The following is a 16094-nucleotide window of genomic DNA, read 5'->3' as shown; positions in this document are numbered from 1 at the left end:
GAGGGAGGGAGGCCCAGGAGCCCACAAATAGCCATGAGGGAGCCACAGAAGACCACAGCTGATTAGGAATGCCAGGGGCTTGACCACCCTAAATTTCCGAGAAAACATGATTTTTGCCATTTAGTTCAAAAGACTGGCTTTTAGATTCCTCCCTCTCCGTTTTGGCACTGGCTAGTCAAATGAATTGAAAATAAATTAATCCTCGATACTGATTTTTTTTTTTTTTTGCATGGGCAGGCACTGGGGATCGAACCCAGGTCTCCGGCATGGCAGGCAACAACTCTGCCACTGAGCCACTGTCGCACCGCCCTCAATGTTGATATTTTTTTTTTTTTTTTTTTTTTTTTTTTTTTTTTTTTTTTTAAGGAAAGACAGAGAGAAGGAAGGAAGGAAGGAAGAAAGGGAAACATCTTTAAACATTTTCTTGTTTTATTGTATTTTGTTTTTCGGTTTTTTGTTACATGGGCTGGGGCCGGGAATCGAACCGAGGTCCTCCGGCATAGCAGGCAAGCACTTTGCCCGCTGAGCCACCGCGGCCCGCCCTCAATGTTGATTTTTAAATGTAACTTTAAATCAATTATTATAAAAGAACTAAATACATACATAATTTTCGCACCATGATTGTGGGAAACAAAAGTGAAATAAAAACTCTCCAACTGCTTCCATCAACAGAGGCAAGGATTTGAATCGCTGATACTACTGACAGTGCAGTAGGCTCTCTGATCCCACTAACTCTAGTAAATGTAGTTACTACTTTCTCTTTGCACAATGGCCTAAAGTAATTTAAATAATGCCCAGGGTATTTAGTATGCAGAAATCCTCAGAGACACCTTATCAAATTGGTAAGAATTATGTTTAATTAATATAGTCTGTAAATTTGTAATGAGTTTAATGTAATTATTTTTCCCTCTTAAATAATAAAAATCATTATTTAAGTAATTAGGGGACTTAAGCATATTTAAGTTATTATAAATCATTATTTTCTCTTAAATAATACAAATCACTATTTATCATTACGACCTCTATGGCTTTTTTTTTCTTTTTAAATATTAAAAGGATTTCCCAAGATAACTAATAGTATAAAAAGTTAGGAGATAAACTAAGGCTCCATAGCTAATTGAATCAACATGACTTTATTGTAGTCCCAAAGTACACTGATGTACTTTGACATTTTCCCCCTCACTTGGAAGATAAGATAATGAATGTGGTCTCCTGTGAACAGATACGTGCACAAACACAACGTATTTACTGAAAAGTTCTTAAAGCAAGCACGCTGACTGCGAAAGGAGTAGGTTCAGTTTCCACATTTCTGTGAAGCCATTTGGTAGACTCCTTACAGATATACAATAAATTAAATTATTAATTTACACTACACAGTTAAGGGAAAGACAAATTCACATCAAGTTGTGTCATATCATCTCAATGTACTAATATTTTGGTAACCAGTGAGAGATGCAAAGCAACTGGCAAGTGAGTACACGAAGTCTCTGAGAGCCAGGAAGCTCGGCTGTGTGATGGAGACAGCTCGCGAAAACCGCATGGACAGAAGAAACCTGAACACTACACACTGAAATTTAGAAATCATCTTCAGGACAAGTCCAAGGGTCAACACGATACAAATGATTGTATATAGAATCAGTGTTTCCAAATACAAAGACGAGAAGCTTACACTTATTTCACTGTTCCATAGAACATATACATTCATTGTCTTTTTTTCTTACAAAACCCAGTCGTTGGTTTAATTAACCTGGAAACTGGGAGAATGGAGCAGGAAATGCTGTAGGGAACCGAGTCCCAAGTAGCCCGCCCAGGGTTCAGTTCAGTTTTTCTCTAGTGCTTGATAAGTCAGGCTGATTTCAGTTGGAAATTTTCCAAGCAGGGGTTCTCAATCCCAGGCAGTGGTTCTCAAAGTGTGGCCCTCACCTGGGAACCTGTTAGAAATGCAGATTGCCAGCTCTACTGAATCAGAAACTGTGAGCATGGGCCCAGCGAGATGAAGTCCAGCAAGAACTCCACGTGATTCTGATGTATGGTAAAGTTTGAGAACCACCAGATTAAAGGAAAACCACTAGTTAAGCCTTCGGGATGGACACTATCAACTACTCCTGGTGGTTGACAAGGATGGAAGGACCAAAAATGGACGAGAGCCCAGCAGGTGACTGTGTTTTATCACCAGTCTCTTGTCCAAGAACCCTCTTGCCTTATTACCCAAAGCCATAGGAAAAGGACGTGTATGGTGCTAGTGAGTCCCCCCCATCCCCCAATTAATAAGTGATGCCACCATTTATCAGGAGACTCAGTATTGTTTTCAACCGAGGGTTTTTGTTTTTTGGTCTATCTTCCCTGAAATAGATTTTGGAAATCTGAAGTGTTCTAATCCGAAAACTCAAGTTATTTGTTACTTCCATGCCATACAGCCAGAGGAAAGGGAGCTCCAAAATGATGTTTTCTAGATTGCTCCCTTAGTGAATGAGTCTTTACTCATTTCATCAATCTCGCCCAATGACAAGTTTATATTTCCAAAAAGGAGTGTTTAAAACTGCCCTCTTGCTTTTCTCAGGCCGCTAAGCCTCGCAGGCATCACTTGAGTGCTCGCCAAGCAGGCGTAAATTCTGCCACTTGCTGCGATAGGGGGTATTCTCCTGCCTGTTTCTTTGTCTGTGAAGCTAGGAAAGCACCTTTGGTGTACTGGGAAATACTGACCCGGTGCCCTCGGAACCTGGGAAGTTCAACCATGTGCATTTTGGAAAATAGCGTTTCTTTTGCATATTCCCAAACTTTGATGAACACCTACAAATTTAGTATCATGTACTTCCAGGCAAGCAGGTAGAGAGGCACTGTTGGCCACAGGGCACTTTATTCTGAGTATGCAATGGTACTTGACAAGGGTTATAAATCACGCATGGCATTCCAGGGGAAGACTGCCATGTTTTTTTCCTGCATAACTGCTGACTATGAGTAGCCTTAGTCCATCATGTCTACATCATTTGATTAGTTTTCTAAATTAATACTGAATTAAAACTTAAGGCAGGTGCTTTAAGATTAAAGTTTAGTTTTTGGTCTCCTTGACTTTCAAACACTTAGAATATTATGTTATATAAGATCTTTCTGTTTATAAACATCATTTTTTTCTTTTTCTGACGCTATTCTAAAAATCCCCCCAAAATCACAAACTTGACCCCTGAATCAAATATTCTCAACTCATTTCCACTGTGTGATTCCTTTCTCCCTCTCTCTCCCACCTGAGTGTTTAGTCTGGGGACCTGCAGCATGGAGAGAGCCTTTGGATTCAGGAACACTTCTTTAGAAACTGACAGTCTAGAGTTAACTAACCTCTCCGGGTCTGTGTCTTCACCTGAAAAAATAAAGAAGACAACACCTGTCTCATGAGGTTATTGTGAGAATTAAAAGTGATAATCAGGTAAAAGTTCACATGCACAGCTGTTCCCAGTGAATGTCACCTCCTTCTTGCTGTAACCTCCTGCTCCAAAGGTCTTGTTTCTGTTTCCTTTCACGGAACTGACACGGATGGCTCTTCCTTTCTGAAGAAGAGCACGTTCCTCTATGAGCAGTAATGAGATGTATTTGGAGAAGGCAAATATGTATCATATAATTGCATTACATTACTTTCTCACCATTCAAGGCTATTTGACTTTTTAAATTGCCTCTGTATAAGCCTTTTCCTTAAAACAACAAAGGCCTAGTTATCATTGTACCTAGAAGTTTCCATTTAAAGCTACTCGTGAATTATATTAACATTTTTTGTCATCTGCAATTTAAAATATTTTATCTGGGCTACCTATGTGTGTTAGCATCTGCCTTGGTCCTTATCAGTTACTAAATAGTCTAAAAAATGTGCCTGGTGCCCTAGTTTTGCAGAAACAGAGAAGACTGAGAAAGAAGCTTTAAAGGATGGGATTTTTAGATGGTGTGAAGGGGAGGCCTGGACTTATTTAAAAAGCTGAGCAGGAGGTGCAGGAGCCAGGAGAGAGCTTCTCTACACTTGCTGCTCCCATCAGGAAAGCTGTGGCCCCCTGAACAGCAGAGAGAGGCGTGGCCCCCTCACACCTCATGCTTTCCAGTGGCTTGTTTCATGATGCACGATTTATCAATATGTAAGCCAAAGAGAGTCAAGCTCATCCTTCCAGGAGCACACTTTTGGCAGTAGATAGAGACAACTAAAAATGTGCAAAACGTGCTCTGCCGATATCTGTAAACATATAGAGACACTTTTCACCTACAAAAGGTGACTCTGACCTTGGTCTGACTGGTTGCACAGGATGACTGAGGAGAGAGGGGTGGACGCGCTCAGAGAGTGTGGGAGGAAGTGCAGGAAGGGATGGGAGAGGCAGGAAGGGAAGGGCCACGTGGCCAGCAGGGGCTCAGGGTGCCTCCTTTCTTCTCCTCCCACCGAGAGGGCTCTTCACCCACTGGAGTCAGAAGTCCTAGTCTTTGCATTAATCAATGTCCTTTCTGAAAACCACAAATACCTCAAGAAAGTGTTAACTGTGACTTGACTGACTTTTTGCTTGAAAACGAAAGTGGGTGGGGTGGGAGGGTATGTGGAGTCTGGCACCTGTTGGGAATGGAGGTGAGGCTTAAGGGCTGCTGGGGGCCTCTGGGGTGCACTGCAGAAAAGAGGCCAGAAGGAAACCAAAACACTGCTCACAAAATTGATGGAAAGGAGCTATATCAACTTTCTCATCTTTTTATTGTTGGGGCACCTGAATGCGGCAAGTACTGGAGCAGTGTTTGGACACTAAGGGGTAAATTATTTTTAAGAACTAGCCTTAGATCTGTGGGAGACTGAATTCTGATTTCTAAACAACTAACTAATACACTTCTGGAACATGACATTTAAAAATTGAGAGTGGTTTCCTTTGAATTTGTAAACTTTATAAACATTCACTTTATACTCATTTTTAAGTACTCAATTCGTACTGAAGTTTGTTTTTCAGTAAACTGGCATCTTCACAAGCTTACAAAGAAGAATAAACCACAGAAAGGATGCAAAAAGTCACGTTTAAAACAACATGGTACTGTTTCTGTTTAAAAAATGTATCTACCTGATTTCTAATTTCATTTACAAAGTATGACAACTCAAAAGTCTAAAAAACAGCTCATTGCCATCCTAACAATTTCTTGTCTGCTAAGACCAGAGAGTTGACAACCTATTTCTAATGTTCAATTATTTTCTAATAAGTAAGAACTGAAGGCAAAGAGAAAGCTTTGTGGAATTGGGCAAATTTCTAGATTCTGTGATTGCTAGATAGTAGCAATGCCCCAATGAACTGGAGAAACTTGCCTTTCTTTTACCCTTGCAGATAGTTACTGTTCCTCAAGAAAGACAAGTTTTACAAATTCCAGCACTGAATAATGCTCAATCAGCTAAATCCTTAATTTAATACTGCAGAGTTGATGTTTTATTTTTAAAGTATTATGTATTAAATTATGAAGACTTTTTGGAGTCCAGAGGAAATCATAATGCATATTTTAGCAAACAATTCTACTATCTAGAATGCATATAAGTGGGCATGATTCAGGAAATTCAGTCATTATTATTAGAGTTTAAAAAATCTAAAATATACTGTAAATAATAAGATAGAAGTTCTGGATTCATTTTCTAGTAATACTTAGGAAAATAAATATTTTAACAGCCTTATACGCACTTAAAATATTGGTCTGACTAACATAGGATAAAAGAAAGATCTTAAATAAAACATAGGATAAAAGAAAGATCTTAAATAAAAAAAAACTCTTTATTTCATTCTCTATCCTCTTCTCCTTTAGTTTTATTTTCTTCTGAGACTAGGCATGTATAACTGACATTATAATTTCATATAATTGTTTTTTTATATTTTAGAATTAAATTGTCCAGTTTCTTAAATCAAGATGTAAAATGATTTCACCATCATCTTCTTCCCCACTCTTTCCAGCCGCCTCCCTAATCAATATTTCCTGGCCCTTCCCTGAGAAGTCTGCTTACTGGATGGGGGACTCTGAGTTCCTTTCCTCTAAGAATGTTTGATGCATTCTAAGTGAGCGTGAGTTGTATAAATGTTTTGCTTTCTTAACACCCAAATGTACCTTGTGTTCAGATAACTACGGGGCATAGAAACATCTGTGCCACAAGGGACTAAGGCACCATTTTTTCTTTCCTTTCCTTGGGAGCAGAAGCAAAGGTTAAAGGGACAGGCTGTGGGCTGGCCAGTCTTACATTTCTTGGCAATCCCAGTAGCAGCCACTATCACGGGGTACTGTGCATCAAAGCTGCCACGCCACAACTTAAAATCCTGCCAGGGAAGAGTGCTCATCCTCCAGAAATAGGGAAATAAAGGCACACGGTACCTTACACAGGGAAGCTGGTGAATACCAACCTGAAAAGTTTCACAACCTAGGAGCAATTCTGAAATGTTCTGGAATATTTTGCAGCAGAAGCCAGTCCTTTCTGCACTATTACACTCAAGGATATATTGTTGCAGCAGCTTCCTTCCCCACCAAACCTATAATCCTAATCGAAATCTTCCTCCCGATTAATTAATAATGTCTGGTACTGGATGTCTGAGTGGCTATACATCAGCTTGACTTACCAGCAGGTGTTTCCAAAGCAAACTGCATTTATTTTTAAAACGATGAACTCAAATGGGCCAATGCAGCGTCTCCAAGGAGCGCTCCTTCAAACTGGCCCATGTGAGGACAACACGGCAAGCAAAAGCACTGGGAAATAAACTTCAAGAGTTAGAAAGAGGGGCCAAGGGATGGACACACGTCTGAAGTGCTGTGCAAAATCTGAAGACTGTTCATAATCTCATACCACCAGCGTCCAGTATGGCCCGGATGCGGCTGGTGAGGAAGGGGTTGGAAATGCATTTCGCACTGAGGGGCTGTGCTCTCCGAGACGCTAGCTGAGTGGGACTGGTGGGGACGGGGGGGAGGGCACTGGGACCCTTGTTATCCAGTTGGGGGGGGGGGAAGGGGGTGTCAGTCCCTACACGATGATGTCATAGACGCGGCCCACCCGGCCCAGCCACTCCCTCACCGCCTGGCGGACGCGGATGTCGGTGACGTGGCAGGTCAGCTGGCTGAGGCAGGGGAACACGGCCGGCTGCAGCGCCGTGAAGGTCTGGTCGGGAAGGCTCTGGACCTGCGTCAGGACGGTTAGCACCATGTTGCTCCACGCCTGAGAGAGACAGGGGTTGGGAGCCTGAGCGCCATTCTCCCGTGGGGCCACCCGCGCCCTGAGCGGGGCTAAGCCCTGCCGCCTCCTAACTGGATCCTCACTAATTCAGATATGCCTGTGATAACCTGTCGTTTTAAATTCACACGATCACTTATAACATTAGGAACTCCTTATTTTCAGATTTCACAGCCTGCTGAAATGTTACTGATTCCTTTAAAAAAAAACCACTTCTCTCTCATCTTCTCATTCTGAGCTTTCCACAGGTCATATAGGACAATTTAAACCTGCAGTCTTCCTAATGCCTACATATCTTGTAATAGGCTGCCTTAGTGTAGGCTAAACTTTAAAAATCAGAAGCAAAGCCCCAAGATGTGAAAAAGCAATTCACATACAGGATTTGCAAAGAAGGTTCTCTGTTAAATAAGCATATTTCTCAGTTTAATGGGATACTCTCAAAAGATCAGTGCTCAGATAGTTTTTGTGGATCTCGAATTAAGAAGTTTATCTAAGTTCAAGATCCTTCAGAGGACAACACGGCATCTTTATTAAGACTCCTGTTAATTCCATGTTTGTGTTCATGCTAAGAACATAATCCTGTATAGGGTCAAGATCACCTGACAACTTCTGCTTTAACATAAATATTCAATTTATTTTGAAAGGGCTTTCCACGTCTTTGGATCCCTCTTTTCTTTCTCTTCCCACCTCCTCTCCTCAAACTGAACTTAACAGCACCAACATTGTTTTCTTCTCGAATTCAACCCACTTTTTGAACTGTAGAAAGAAAAACTTTAAATGTAAGAAAGAACAGGCACATGACACCCTTTGAAGAATGGGGGGCGGGGGGTTGTGCGCAGGAGGATGCAGTAGGAAAACATGAGATGAAAACAAGTCATTGGCCTAACCACTCCATCCGACTCACTTTGCCTTTCTGCCTTCTTTGGGATTCCTACCTACAGCATTTCTTCCTAGCTTCAAACGACAAACTCGGGACTCAAATCCAGTTAAAAGCCCATCAACTGGTAAGCTCTGGCCTTATTTATACAGGCTTATTTATATATACAGGCTATAAATAAGGCTCTGGCCTTATTTATATCTGGTCTTATTTATACAGGTGGGGTCCTACGTCTCAATTCGTGTCACAAAACCACAACGGCAGTTCCTTAGAGGGACCGAGAGCACAGTTCCGCCTCCCCGGGCTGCAGCGGGGTCCCCCGCGCCTGGGGTGGCTGGCCCGCAGGCTGCAGGGCGCCCGCAGCGCGGGGTGACGGCGCGGCCCGGGGCCGGCCCTACCTGGATCTGGGCCTCGGCGTCGCGCACCGACACGCTGCGGGAGCTGCCGGTGGAGCCCGAGCGCGGCCTCTGCTCCTGGCGCAGCAGCTCGGGGCCGGCGCTGAAGGAGTGTCGCATCTGGCCCTGCTCCACCAGGCGCTGGGGCCGCTGCGGCAGCGGCGACGCGGAGCCCCGGGAGCCCAGCGGCTCGCTCTTCTCGCCCTTGACCTCCTTGGGGAAGGCGGGCGGGCTCTGCTGCTGCTTCCTCTTCTTGTACTCGGTCATCAGCTTGGAGATGGTTCTGTCGGCCGCCATGGTGTAGATTCTGTTGCCCGCGCTCTCCCACCACTCCTTCCTGCGGCCGGGGTCCTTCCTCTCCACCTGGGGGCTCGGCGGCGGCAGCGGGTCCCCCGCGGCGGCCTCCCGCGTCTGGCTGCGGTCGTCCTCGGAGGGGGTGCCCTTGCCCGAGAAGCCCCCGGTGGAGGGGCTGGAGGACTCGGACTGGAAGGAGGGGAGGCCGAAGGCGGCGTCGGCCCTGGGCGCGGGCGGCTCCTCCCAGCTGCTCTGCAGGTCCAGGTGCACCTGGATGTAGTTGGCGCACAGCTCCAGGCACAGCTTGTGCAGCCGCTTGACCAGCCAGGCCCAGTCGGCGTTGCTGACCGGCTGGGCGCTGAGCGAGGGCAGCCGCGCCCGCCAGCGCCGCTTCTCCTTGCCCCGCGGGGGGCTCACCTGGGCCGTCTCCTCGAAGATGTCCTCGTCCTCTGAGGAGCACGGCTGGGAGGAGTCGGAGCTCCTCTCGTCGTCCTCAAAGAGGACCTTCTTCACCTGCTCGGCCGTGATGGCGTCTTGGTGGGTGAGAAGCGCGCACACCAGCGCGTGGAAGTACAGGTTGAAGCTCATGGCCGACTGGCGGTAGAGGTTGGCTGCGCCCCCGATGCCAGACACCTTTTTCAGCAGGCACTTCAGGCCCGGGCTGGTATCGAACTCGCGGGCGGTCCTGTAGGAGTCCAGCAGCAGGTCGAAGATGACGGCCAAGTTCTGCATAGAGATGTAGCGCAGGAAGCCTCCCAGCCTGGCCTCGGGCACCTGCATGTTCTTCTCCTCGCCAGGAGAGGGGCCTTTGACAAACTCTTCCAGCAAGATGTCATATAAGTTCTGTAGCAGCACTTGATGCGACAGCAGGCTCACCACGATTTCCCTGAAAGAAACACTTCCAGTGCAAAGAAAGGGGATGATTAGGAACTTCTGCTTGACATCATCTGTGGCAAAGCACTTTGGCCTAAGTCAGGTAAAATTACCAACTGGAACCACCTGGGTTCTCTCTGCCTCAACCAAGGGCCAGCTGTCTGGGGGCATGGCATGGTAACCATTTGGACCCTGAATTGAAGAATTCCCAGCACTTTTTAAAATTCTGGAGCTATACAGTTAGTCTGAATTATGATATTGAATTGACACGTCATCAAGTCTTAGGAAACAAGTAGAACAAAGAAAACATTCAAACCAGAAACAGTTACGGGATATGACACAGTTCATTTTTTGTCATAGTTATGAGTAATAAAATCTACCAAATCAAAAGCAACAATTTCTATTGGGTTCTGCTCGTTTTAATTTGCCTTTTTCATTGCCCTTTACTCTTTTTTTATGAATCAAACTTTTTAAACATCGGACTGAAGTTGAGCTTTGTAGGGACCAAACCTGTTATCTAGGATTCATTGTTAAGCCTTTAAGAACTCATAGGTGAAAACTTCAGTGCTTTTGGGTTTTGAGAAACTTTAACGCTGAAGGCTTTATGGGGTGCACCATTGCAAGGTTAGGCGATACAATGAAAATTTAGTTTGCAAAATCAGACCAAGCTAAGAAAGCAGCAGTCAGTCAGTCAGTCAGTCAACAAATTCTAATTCCCTTCCTGTGCCTTCCTGCCAGTGTGGCCCAGGGATTCCTTGATAGGTCTTCAATCTTCAGCTCTTCCATCAAGTTGCCCCCCAAGGCAGATACCTGGGATGGGGGCTGGGAGGTGGCCAGGAGTATGAGGGAGTTACTCATCCTCCTTGGACCTCTGGCTGGGAGCCTTGGCTGAGAAGTGGGTCAACCCCCACCTGTCCTGGCACCTCCTCTTGCTCTTTTGGAGCCTGGATAAGGGAGCTTTAGAAGTGTATGCTCAGATACCTGATGAGTCGGCCCCTTCTGTTTGGTTGGATTCTTGTACAGAAAAACAATTTCAATCCCAGGTACTACATCTACTGAACATTCTAATTCATCAATGCAGTTTGGGGTTTATTTTCATTGCTCTTAGGATCTTGTGAAAATAGCTTATCCATTAAGTTGCAAACTAAATCAATAACTGGATAAGTATAAAATGATGATGTATTTTATTCATGACAGTGATGTCCAAGGTCTAACCATTATGTTAATAATTTTTTGCTTTATTCTCAATGTTTAGTTATGGTCTTAAATTTAAAAATTATTATTTGTTTTAGCTAGCAGGAAAAGTACTTTTTTAAACTAACAGAAAAGAATAAAAGTCCTCCCATAAATTCGAAGACTGATTTTATTTTTTGTGCAGAGAAAACACTGAGCTGTCTGATAAAGAATAAATGAGTAGCAAAATTCTGTCACTTTCTAATACATCATGCAAGTAACTTGAGTAAGTTCTGTGGGGTACTGGGAAACCTGAATATACATTCTTATGAAGAGCAGGGCTTCAAAAGCTAGATGGACACTGTGGCCCCCTGTTCCAGGTACACAACTATATGATACTAACAAAGAAGGTAAATCCATCCAGTATCACACAGGTTTGTTGACTCGTCCATCATCCCCTCTCTGCTTAAAGGTCCTCTGAGGACAGGGCACTCTCTTACCCTGGTGCCTGGGCAAAGGCAGCCCTCAGGAAGCCTCAAAACAAAACAATAACAAAACAGACAGCCTGGCTGCAGGGACCAGAATCTGAGGGTGGGCTTCCCCACCAGGTGGCTGCCTGGGGGAGCTCTGACCTTCAGCATGTGCTCTGGAAGCCTGGACTCCTGAATTCCTGACGTGGCGAGTTGGAATCAGCTTCTGAAAGGTTGGACTCAGTTTCTGAAAAGTCTAAGACCCTTAGCCAAAGGATCCTTTCTCCTTTCCCTGAAATGGAAGGCCATGCCACCCTTTCTTGCAAACACTTAAACAGAAAGTCTGCAAAGCATTCATTTGACTTGGGGAAGATCATAATCTACTAAGATATTTCCCTGGATGTTTTGTGATAAAGCATTGCTAACTGTGCATGGAAAAAAGGGTAGAAAAACCCCCTAACTTCAGGTTCCTGACACAGCAATAAAAAAAAAAAACAACAACAAGAGAGGGGAGGGGGAAGAGAAACTGAAAAGGTCAACATTTCTGAAAGATATGGAAAAAGTAAAATAACTGTTTATAGAAATGCAACTCAATCATCTATGTTGAGAAGAAATAAAATCTGGAACAAATGAAAGCACAAACAATTTTCCTACTGGCACCCATGTGCTTTTTCCTCATCATGCTGTTAAGGGGATATTCCCTTCCTGCTTCTGATGCAAGGTGCAAAGAAAGGCAACCATCCAGAATTCTGATCATTAACTGATAATAAGTGGTAGGCTGAAAATATGCTAAAGTCAGTGTCAGAAATGAAGGGATTTATATAACTACATCTTAAAGCTCTTAGTAAGAATATGTGGATTGTGTAAAGTTAGGGTCTACCAATGTCAAAGTGATTTAAAAACAAAACTCAGATTTCTCTTTTTGTTGTAATCTGTTTTTAGTTTAGTTTTTTTTTTTCCCCTCCATGAGTGATTTGAATGTGGACTTTAAGGATGCACCTGACAAGCATAGAAACAAACTTTTCTCAGCTCTAACTAATCTTCCACAGCATCACACTATAAGTTAAGGATTGCCCCTGCTAATAAAGACTGAAATCCAAGAAAACAAAGCATGCAGCATTTGGATGAGTGCTCTCAAAGCATATTAGGGTATGGAATGTGGCTCAGAGAACTTGACTAAAGAGCTCAATGTACTTGTATGATAGTTTTATTTCACTATATTAAGGGAGCAATCATCTACTAAAAGTGCTAAGTAAATTTATGAGTCATGTTGATATATTTTTAAATCTTAACCTTTTAAAACATTTTACCAATAATATAAGAATGATTTATAATTTAAATGCAGTCTATTATTCCTTCTTCTATTTTTCCTATTTTTACTTAAAAAATATTCCAGTAAGAATAATAGGTTGCATGGCAACTAGAAATATAACGAGATGAGCTGGTTAGAATCTGTTATGTACCCAAGGTAAGACCATGTTCTTTTAATCCAGTCTTGTGGGGGCAGACCTATTGTGTGTGCGACCTTTTGGTTAGGTTGTTTCAATTGAGATGTGACCCAGCCCATTCAAGGTGGGTCTTAATCCTTCACCGGAGTCCTTTGTGAAGTGAATAAAAGAGAGTAAAAGTCCAGAGAGTTTAGAGAGAAAATGCCCTGGGAGAAGCAAGAACTCACAGGAGCTGAGAGAGCCATACTGAAACCAGAACCAGTAGAGAAGGACCAGGAGATGTAACCATGTGCCTTCCTATATGACAGGGGAACGTAGGATGCCAACAACCTTTCCTCAGAGAAGGTATCTCCCTCTTGATGCCTAAATTTGGACATTTTCATGGCCTTAGGGCTGTAAATTTGTGACCTAATATATCTGCATTGAAAAAGCCAACCCATTTCTGGTATATTGCAGTCTAGCAGCTTTAGCAAACCAAAACAGATTTTGGTACCAGAGAAGTGGGGTGCTGTGATTCACAAATACCAAAAATGCAGGAGTGGCTTTATAAATGGATTCTGGAAGAATTCTGAGGAGTTTGAAAAGGTCTGGACTGCTTTGAAGAAACTAATGGTAGAAGTACAGACTCTAAAGATACTTCTGATGAAGCCTTAGACAGAAATGATGAATGTGTCATTAAAAACTGGAAGAGAGGTGACCCTTGTGTTAAAGTGGCAAAACATTGAGTCCTGGTGTTGGACGGAAGGTAGAATTTAAAAGCAATGAGGTCTAACTGAGAAAATTTCCACACTAAATGTGGAAAATGCAGCCTGGCTTCACCTTGAAACTTATAGTAAAATGCACAAGGAAGGGGATAAGCTGAGAACTGAACTGTTGGGTACAAAGAAACCAGAAACTGATAGTGTGGAAAATTCTCAGCTTTTGGAAAATGAGTCCCCAGTGGCTTGTGCTCCATGTGAGGATTTAACCAAACATGGAACCAGTCAGCCATTTCAGTAAAAGCCTGGACTGGAGATAGAGTTATCCAGAAAGGATTTGTGGAAAGTCCTACTGTCTGATGGCTGGGACTCCTGCATGCTGCATGCCAAACTGAAAAGTTTTTTGAAGGATTTATATGAATATAACCATTGCCAACCTAAACTAACAGGAAAGAAAAGGGACAGATTGAAGGAAAAATGACTTCAAAGGCAGAACCATGGAAGCCAAGGTCTAGAGCCAAGAAACTTCAGGCCAGGAAAATGGACTCACTCATGCATGTGGAAAGGGTGAGCTTGCGCAGGAGTTTTTAAGAGGGTGGACCTTCCACCCACTTTTCAGGAAGAGTATTACCGTGCTGAGCTATCAGATGCTTGGGGAATTAAGAATAGCTTGGCCATCCCATTGTTCATGAGGAATGTTGCTGCCTCAGGCCTCAGAGAGAGTGGAGCACATTCCCTGGGGATTAGGGAGAGCCTTGCCACCACTCTGGTGTTCTAAGACCATTGAGAATATTCCTCAAAGAGGAAGAGAGTCTGGCTGCCAGCCAGATGCTTGAGGAGGGTGAGGCCAAGAACAAGGTGGTCTCCTCAATGCTTGGAAATGGTAGAACCCTCACCTCCATGTTTAGAGAGAGCAGGGCTGCTATGTAAGCCCTTAGAGAGGGTGGGTCTGCTGCTTTCTCAAGCTTCAAGGATAAAACATCATTCTATAAATGACTCTTAGACTTTGAAATCCAATGGAGTTTGCTCTGCAGGTTTTTGGAACTGCTTGGGAACACTGACCTGTTTTCCTTGCAATTTCTCCCTATGGAAATGGGAACATTTATCCTATAACTGTCCCTCCTTTATATATTGGAAGCAGATAACTTGTTCTAAGTTTCACAGGTCCACAGCCAGAGGGGAATTTGCCTTAAGACAGACCACACTGTAATGATTTTGTTAAAACTTAATATTGTTACTGAAATGATTTAAGACTTTTGTGATATTGTGATGGAATGAATGCGTCTTGCATATGGAAAGAACTTGTCTTTTGGGGATTCAAAGGGTGGATTGTACTGGTTTGAATCTGTTATGTAACAAAAAGACTATGTTCTTTTACTCCATTCTTGTGGGGACAGACCTCTTGGTTAGTCTATTTCAAATGAGATGTGCCCCAGCCCATTGAAGGTGGGTCTTAAGCCTTCACTGTAGTCCTCTGTAGAGAGGATAAAAGACATTAAAATCCAAGAGAGCTTAGAGAGAAATACCCCAGGAGAAGCAAGAAGGACCCACACGAGCTGAAAGAGCTATTCTGAAACCAGAATCAATAGAGAAGGACCAGCAGCCATTGCCTTGTGCCTTACCATGTGTTTTGGCTTGCTAAAGCTGCAAGAGTGCAATATACCAGAAATGAATTGGCTTTTATAAAGGGGATTTCTTAAGTTCCAAGTATACAGTTCTTAGGCAATGAAAATGTCCAAATTAAGGCATCCAGAGAAAGATACCTACACTCCAAAGAAAGGTTGAATGGTGTCTGAGATTTCTTTGCTATCAGGGAAGGCCTGTGGCTGACATCTGAGGCCCCTGCTCCTGGTTCACTGCTTTCTGCTTCTTATTCCAGTGGTTTCCTCTCCAAGCACCTGTGGCCCTCACTTAGCTTCTCTGGGACAAAACTCTGGGTTCTGACTTCCTTAGCATTTCATGGGAATGCACATGACAATGTCTGCTGGGCTCCTCTCCTGCTTCTGTTTCAAACAGCTCTTGTAGATTCTGTTGGTTCTGCTGGCATTTTCCTCTGCATTTCTAGATGTCTGTGTCTATGTTGGCTCTCTAAATGTCTGCATCTGCACTTTCTCCAAAATGTTTCCCATTGTAAGGGACTCCAGTAAACTAATTAAGACCCCCCTTAAATGGGCGGAGTCACATCTCCATCTAATCAAAAGGTCACACCGCAATTGAGTGTGTCACATCTCCGGGAAACAACCTAATCAAGAGGTCCACCCCTACAATACTGGATCAAGATTAAAAGGACATGGCTTTTCTGGGGTACGTAACAGTTCCATGCTAGCACACCACGTGACACAGAAAGCCGAGATGCCAGCAGCCTTTCCTCAAAGAAGGTATCTTCCTCATGATGCCTTAATGTGGACATTTTCATGGCCTTAGAACTGTAAATCTGTAACCTAATTATACCCATTTCTGGTATAATTGCATTCTGGCAGCTTTAGCAAACCAAAACGTGAGGGAAAACAGAAAATTCTCAAGCCGTGTTTAAAGCTGTGAAAAGGACTGTGCATTCTGGTACCTAAAACATATGAAAATGACCAGCACTTAAAAACCGGCAACTGGAAACTGAACTTCTCAGGAGCAAGGATTTTGGGGGAAACCTGTGGGACATTGAAAAACCTTGATT

The 16094-nt window shown here is 43.4% G+C and overlaps 1 protein-coding gene and 1 long non-coding RNA gene across 2 annotated transcripts in view; one reads left to right on the top strand and one right to left on the bottom strand.

Annotated features, from left to right (window-relative positions):
- Positions 1-543: 543 nt before the first annotated feature.
- Positions 544-16094, bottom strand: part of ARFGEF3 (ARFGEF family member 3) — a 159160-nt gene continuing 143609 nt past the window's right edge. Inside the window, exons 33-34 of the mRNA XM_077143279.1 lie at positions 8471-9659; positions 544-7180 (exon numbers count right to left, since the gene is read on the bottom strand). Coding sequence (XP_076999394.1) covers positions 6989-7180; positions 8471-9659 — 1381 coding nt within the window. The 3' untranslated portion in view covers positions 544-6988. The remainder of the gene's footprint in view (positions 7181-8470; positions 9660-16094) is intronic.
- LOC143668724 (uncharacterized) lies at positions 7035-8411 on the top strand. Its single transcript, XR_013168537.1, has 3 exons — positions 7035-7157; positions 8137-8199; positions 8292-8411. It is a non-coding gene; the product is annotated as an uncharacterized LOC143668724 (long non-coding RNA).

Source organism: Tamandua tetradactyla, chromosome 25 (genome assembly GCF_023851605.1).
Source record: "Tamandua tetradactyla isolate mTamTet1 chromosome 25, mTamTet1.pri, whole genome shotgun sequence".
NCBI classification, from domain to species: Eukaryota; Metazoa; Chordata; class Mammalia; order Pilosa; family Myrmecophagidae; genus Tamandua; species Tamandua tetradactyla.
The sequence above is the reverse complement of the archived record's forward strand: the minus strand, read 5'-3'. Positions and strand labels throughout refer to the sequence as shown.